Below are 6684 nucleotides of genomic sequence, written 5' to 3' on the forward strand. Positions count from 1 at the left end.
AAAAAATCATTGGAAACATTGGATGCCACCACACATCATTAATTTGAAGGTTGGTGTCCCTATCATTCTTCTTAGAAACATTAACCCACCCAGTCCAGTCTTTGCAATGGTACCAGATGGCAGTCAAAAGATGGTCACAACCTTTGGGAACTTGCTCAATCTATAGACTAACAAGGTTATTTCAGCCCCAATAGATAACATTTTAACTTAAACATGCTCACTCTCACCCATTCTTAAATATGTTCCCTCTTATTTACATACCTTTCACTCAAGTAGCGTGAAGTCGTACTAGATATTCCTCTATCACCCTTCATCATGCATATAAAAAATATACATACAATACCTAGTGAGACACATATTATCACAAATCAGTTAAGACATTTATCACCAAATTTAATATATACATATAGCGGAAATACATGCCATCAATGCTTGTGCCCTGGAAAATCTTAAAAGAGGTTACACTGACAAAAAAAATCCTCATAAGATCAGATAGCCAAGCAGCCATTAAAGCATTAGCATGTAAAAGAATCACATCAAAATTAGTCAGTGAATGCATCCAAAATCTCCAAAACCTGGGGAAACACAACAACCTGATATATCTTGGGTGCCAGGGCACAGGGGAATTTTGGGTAACGAGAAACCAGACAGACTGGCCAGAGGAGGATCTGCAAGACCATACATAGGCCCCAAACCTATTCTTGGGATAACAAAAACAAATATAGAATCCTCCAACACAGAATGGATCCAAGCAAAACAAAAGGAGTGGATAAACTCTAGCGGTGCTAGATATAGTAAACTTATGATGAAACAACTCTCACCGAGGCTGGCAAAAACACTGCTGCAATTGAAAAGGGCCAAACTCAGAGGAGTGGTAGGACTACTAACCGGTCAGTGGCATCTGAGAAAACATCTACACAACATGGGTATATACGCGATGATCCCATTTGCAGATTATGTAATGAGGAGGAAACAGCCACTCATATCATCTTCGAATGCAAAGCAACAGCTCAATGGAGGTTTAACCTAACATACGGAAAAACTTAGGGAATCAAATTGCAGTAGCAACAGTCAATGATCTGATACTTCTAAGAAGAAGGATTTAGTCTATTGACTGAAATAAGCAACTAGAAAGGTACAATAAGCCAGAAGGCTGCAGTCTGGGGAGTACAAACCCCGCTTCCTAGTATCATTTTCTACCATACCATACCAATATATACATATAAAATAATAGGATATACAGAACTGCTCAAGCTTACTCCAGAAATTGGAATAGGGAAACCAAAACTTGCCGTACTTGAGCATAGTTATACGGAGCCAAGGAATGGCAACCTTCAATCAAGCTCACATTGATCAATGTTTTTCTGTATTCTGGTCTTTGGCTCAAAAGTAAATTTTGAGTCAAGTTAGGATGATCCTTCTTGGGTTAGATTCTCCAGGGGCCACCTACCAATCAGACTCTTGATGCGCAAAAGCTTCTCAGAATTCTTTAATGCTTGTTTAGGATCAGTGGGTTGAATCACAGGTAGATCTGGAGTGTGAGCTGTCCTTGCTTTTGCCGCATCGTCGCCTTATAGGTACCAAGACAACTACGTACTAACACTCAACATATCTTTTGAGCACAAAAGGATTCACTGAGAATCTGTTCCCTCATTATTCTCTTCCTTAGCCAGTTTTAAAAGCCTACTTACTTCTCATTTGCAGTAAAAAAGTTAATAATTATTTAAAATGTTTATTAATTTTTTCCCCACCGTTTCCCCTTAGGTCTTAACCTGATCAACACACTTGATAAATTTTATCCCTAAATGTAGTAACAAGGGGAACAAAAATTTAAAAGTTGAAATTTTACCAAAAAAAATAATTTATTATCCAAACAAAACTTCCAATTATTATTCAATAATTTTTTTGAATAATAATTTTTTTAATTTGATTTTTTTATAACATTGTAATAATATATATAATCTAAAATTTGTTAATATGTATATTGTATGAAAAATTCTTTCAAAAAGTGAGAATACGAAACAATAAAAGCATTCATTTTCATACATAAAATAAAAATACGATACTAAATATCAACATATTAAGACCTCATATTCAATAATACATAAATATTTGCAACAGGACAAGAAAATCTGATGCTCCTTAATTTAAAAAATAAAATAACAATTAATATAAACATGTAGCCCTTCCTGAAGACTGAATAAGATTAATTAGATATTTAAAAAATAACTAATTAGTAGAATGCCTGCCTTCCTATGTTATCTTAAACCAAGGAACTGATTAAACTTAATTGGATTAAAACTTATGACAATTTTTCATTTATTAACTTTCAAAGAAATACATAATCGTAATGACTGTATGTACAATGGATTCACAATTATTGTACAAAAGAATGGCCTTTATTTCACATTTGAATAGAAAAGATGGTATTCGGGAATGTTGCTTGTTCTTATAAAGATTTACAAATCGGAATTCACACAGTTTTAGGTAGCACATTAATATTTTTGTTAATGATCACCAAATCACTTTTTAGCCAATTCGTTTGAAAGCCAATCTAAACCCTCACATAGCCCATGTCCTTGAGTTGCGCAAGTCGATTGGATGTACCACTAAAACAAAAACAAAAAAAATTATATATATATATTTGAATTATGACGACTTGCTAATAAAGTGTTTTTCAGTCTACTAACTTGACGATTCCTCAAATGGTTGAGGCCTAACTTGTCAGTCAAGTCTGAAGGATTCATTGCATTTGGAAGATCTTGTTTATTGGCAAAAACAAGCAGCACAGCATCACGTAACTCGTCTTCCCTCAACTAAATACAACAATTAATTATAACAAATCAAATATTTAACATTTAAAAAAAAGCCAGTCAATAATTTAACTACCATATTCTGAAGCTCTTTTTCTGCTTCAGAAAGTCTGTCACGATCATTTGAATCCACTACGAATATCAACCCTTGTGTGTTTTGAAAGTAGTGTCGCCACAGAGGCCTGATCTTATCTTGACCACCAACATCCCAAACAGTGAAACATATATTTTTATACTCCACAGTCTCTACATTGAATCCTGTACAAAGATCAAAACCAAGTTATTACTTAAAACTATACAAATATATTATTATTAAACATTAAAACAGAATTTTGAGCTGTTAATCTATATGAACTAAATGTAAGCAATAAGACATTAAGAATATAAATATATGTGCAGCAAAAGCACCACCCTCCCGACCGGACAATCATGATCTGGCCCTCTGACGCTAAGCGAGTGGAAATGAACATGATAATAGAAAGATGGCAACATCAGCGGGCCAGGTTGACCTAGAGGCTCTTGCATGTTGACAGCCCAACCTTTAGATAGCTCCCCCCCCCCCAGAGAACCTGAGCCAGAAACAAGAAATAATCCTTACTTGACTAAGAATTGGTCATACACGGGCACCTGCTCCTGGGCCAAAGCCTATGCAGGTGTGCCCCTTATACAGATAAAGGTTGCTTGATATGTCTCACATAATAGAAGTTTGTCATGCCTTGCCTACTTACAGAGAGCATTTAGGCATGCCGCCAATTTTAAGAATGGTTCTCAGGCACAGTAGCAAGTTTCAGGGTCCCCTATTCAACTTTTTAGAGGGTGTGGATTTTTTTAATTATATATGCACACACACACACACACACACACACACACGTTTTATGTGTTTTGTTTGTATGTATTTATTAGTGTAAGTGGTGAGGAGCTCATGGTGAAATATAGCATTACTATACTATGGTGAAATTATGAAAGCACTCCATTGACCCTAATTAAATTAGCATTACTTTGTGAATAGGTAGATTGATGGAAGAATATCGAGCACTCCACCGACTAATCAGAATAAGTACAATGTACACAGGTGTGAACATATTTCTTTGTATGAATGTATTATTGTTGTTAGTTACGTTTGGCTAGCATATATTTTGTACGCATTGGGAGCTGAAATGACCTAGCTGTTACAAGCCCCCGTTGAAGCCTAACCCCATTAGCTGGGAAGTGACGATCTCCAAACATCTGGCTTAAGCATACTAGCGACCAGCTGTATAACAGGCCTAGCGGTGAACTCCCCTGAGGTCTAGGGTCAGCACAGTTCCAATACAAATACGTATGGTGTATCGGTATGGGCAAATGGATTGTATGCTGAAAAAGTGATTTTAAAGATGAGGCATTTTTCACAAGCAAAAACCGATCACTGAAAACCTTTGTTTAAGAAACAGGGTATAATGACTCACCCAGTTATGTATATTATACATTAAAAGATGGTATATATAGGTTACAGAGGTCACAAGCAAGGAAGCATAATGCCCTTCTAGTGCCATTATGCAATAACCAAGGTATCAAACAGTTCTTACTAACTTGACAAAGTGGTTAATGCCAAAGAAAAAGGTCATACAAATTGTAGGACACCTTAGTTAACAATCCTCTAAACACAATTTCTGAGTATGAAAAGCATGAGTTTTCTGGTCTGTGATATAATACATTTTCAGTGATTACGAGTTCCGGTCATAAAAATTTGATATTTGAACTATACCGTAATTGTAAAGTGTTAGTTTGTTGTATTGTCATATTTTAATTATGACTGTATGATATTTTGTTAAAAGCTGTTGGAAGCTCATTAATTTAGACTGCAGAAGCACCTAACCTGACAATTCATAGTAACAAATGTTTTGTCCAAATAAAACCAACTCTATTTATATGAGGTTAAAACTTAAAAAGTCCATCTGTAATTATTGAGTATTTAACACTACCATTTCAATAATAAATCAAAAAAATGTTAAGTATGCAAGGAGTTTTTGTCACAACAGGTGTTGGAAGAATCATACATTTTTACATTTTGTTACTGTAAGACTTTTATTTCACCTATGCTAAGATTTTTCATAAGTCCTTGTGAATTCTCTTTCAAGAGGTGAATTTTTACAAAATAAGTTTTGTTTAAACTGGAGTTTTATCAGAATAATTTCATCTATGTAGGCTAGAATAAAGATTTAGTAGTAAACCAGCAAATGGCGAATTCAGAGAATCAGTTTATCGTTTGATTCACTGATCGATATCTCAGGTTTGTGTAAGTGATATCTTGTCAAACTGAGTACTGGGAAAATTGTAGATCTTGGAAAAAAAAAGTCTTATCTTTAATGTAAAATGCTTTCTGAGTAAAAAATATTTAGTATTGAATAAAATGATGGAAATCTTAGTGAATGATTAACATGAATAATTCATTGACTAACTGATCTTCGTCATCTTATTTGATTCATTCCACTGACTGACTAACCTGTTTACAGGGAAAAGTGTTACAAACAGATAGGATAAAATACAGGATAAAAAATAGAAATGATTCCGAGCAAAAATAAATAAATAAATAATAATAATATTAAAATAAAAACTGATGCAAGAGATAAGGAAGAATGAAATTATTTGAATATAATAGAATACGGTTAAGGAGCATATACCAATCAAAATTTTATATTTGATTAACCACATTTACTACCATTTTTTAGAGGTTGTTTTATTTACTTAAAAAATGTGTGAAACCACAATTAAAAAAGTTATCCCAAACAGAAGTTTATTTTTTATCTTATTACCCACTCCTTTAAAATTCTGATTTCATGCATTTTTTCCCCAATCAGATTACTGGAGCGTTTGGAGTACCAAAGTAACGCATCAAATAACATAATCAAACGTGTCAAATAATAGAACGTCGAAGAACAAAGCCCTAAAGACATGATACTGCAATAAATAAAAGAATGAAGAATTCGTTGATGTCGACTTACCGATCGTGGGTATAGTTGTTATAATTTCTCCCAACTTCAACTTGTACAGGATGGTAGTTTTTCCAGCAGCATCCAAACCAACTGGAACAAAAGGCGGATAAGAAGTTTAAATAAGACAATAATAGGAGGAAAAAAGTGCCGAACAACAATCACGATGGCTATACCTTACTCTCTCACTTTTTTGGTCTTTGAAACCAAATCTTGCGTGATCAATAAATAGATCATTCATTAATGAATGATACATTCACTCACTCACTCTCACTCATTTACACATTTTCTCACTGACTCTCTCTCACTATCGCTTACTATCTCACTCACTCTCTCTCCCTCTTACTGACTCCCTCTCACTCTCTTCTAGTTACTCACTCTCTCATCCTCTCTATCTCTCTCAATCACTCACTCACTCCTCTCTAACAATAAGAGACTGGGACAAAAGACAGGCAACAAGTTTAAAAAAGACAAGAATAGGAAAAAAAGTGCCGAATAGCGATAACGACGGCTGTACCTTACCCATGAGAATCCTCATCTGTTTCTTTCCAAACAGGCGAGTCAAAACGCTGGATATCGTCAGGCCCATTTCTATAAAGGTACAAAATACCGAATTATTATCAGCTGGATGCGGATAACATGAAAATCGTGTCTTTCAAATTGACCGGCCGATTAATCGTCTCGGCTCAAAGGGAAATCTTTAGGAGTGAAACGGCGAACGAAAAGACGATTTTCAGCCGAGTTAGGCCTAACCGTCTCGAGTCGGGTGATCGTGCAGAGTACTCGGACGAGACGAAACTCGACAAGGAGGTTACGCACTGAATAATAACACGTATTAATGTCGGGTCGGCTTTAGGTCATGTCCTCCGGCATCAGTCCTGCCACTTGAAATACATGCATAT

General features: G+C 35.2%; 1 protein-coding gene across 1 annotated transcript; it reads right to left on the reverse strand.

The window, feature by feature from the left end:
- Positions 1–2295: 2295 nt before the first annotated feature.
- Positions 2296–6616, reverse strand: LOC106665413 (ADP-ribosylation factor 2). Its single transcript, XM_014391825.2, has 5 exons — positions 6305–6616; positions 5795–5875; positions 2890–3071; positions 2691–2816; positions 2296–2609 (listed from the first exon to the last, which is right to left on the reverse strand). The coding sequence occupies exons 1-5, from the start codon at positions 6369–6371 to the stop codon at positions 2523–2525; spliced, it is 543 nt and encodes a 180-aa protein (XP_014247311.1). The 5' UTR covers positions 6372–6616; the 3' UTR covers positions 2296–2522.
- Positions 6617–6684: the final 68 nt, after the last annotated feature.

The sequence above is a fragment of the Cimex lectularius genome, unplaced genomic scaffold (genome assembly GCF_000648675.2).
Source record: "Cimex lectularius strain Harlan isolate CLEC.00 unplaced genomic scaffold, Clec_2.1 scaffold158, whole genome shotgun sequence".
In the NCBI taxonomy this organism is placed as follows: domain Eukaryota; kingdom Metazoa; phylum Arthropoda; class Insecta; order Hemiptera; family Cimicidae; genus Cimex; species Cimex lectularius.

Coding starts and splice junctions, on each gene's coding strand:
- LOC106665413 (XM_014391825.2), bottom strand. CDS start 6,371: ATGGGCCTGACGATATCCAGCGTTTTGACTCGCCTGTTTGGAAAGAAA. Junction 3,072..5,794: donor AACAACTATACCCACGATCG/GTAAGTCGACAT, acceptor ATCTTTGTACAG/GATTCAATGTAGAGACTGTG. Junction 2,817..2,889: donor AAAAAGAGCTTCAGAATATG/GTAGTTAAATTA, acceptor TGTTGTATTTAG/TTGAGGGAAGACGAGTTACG.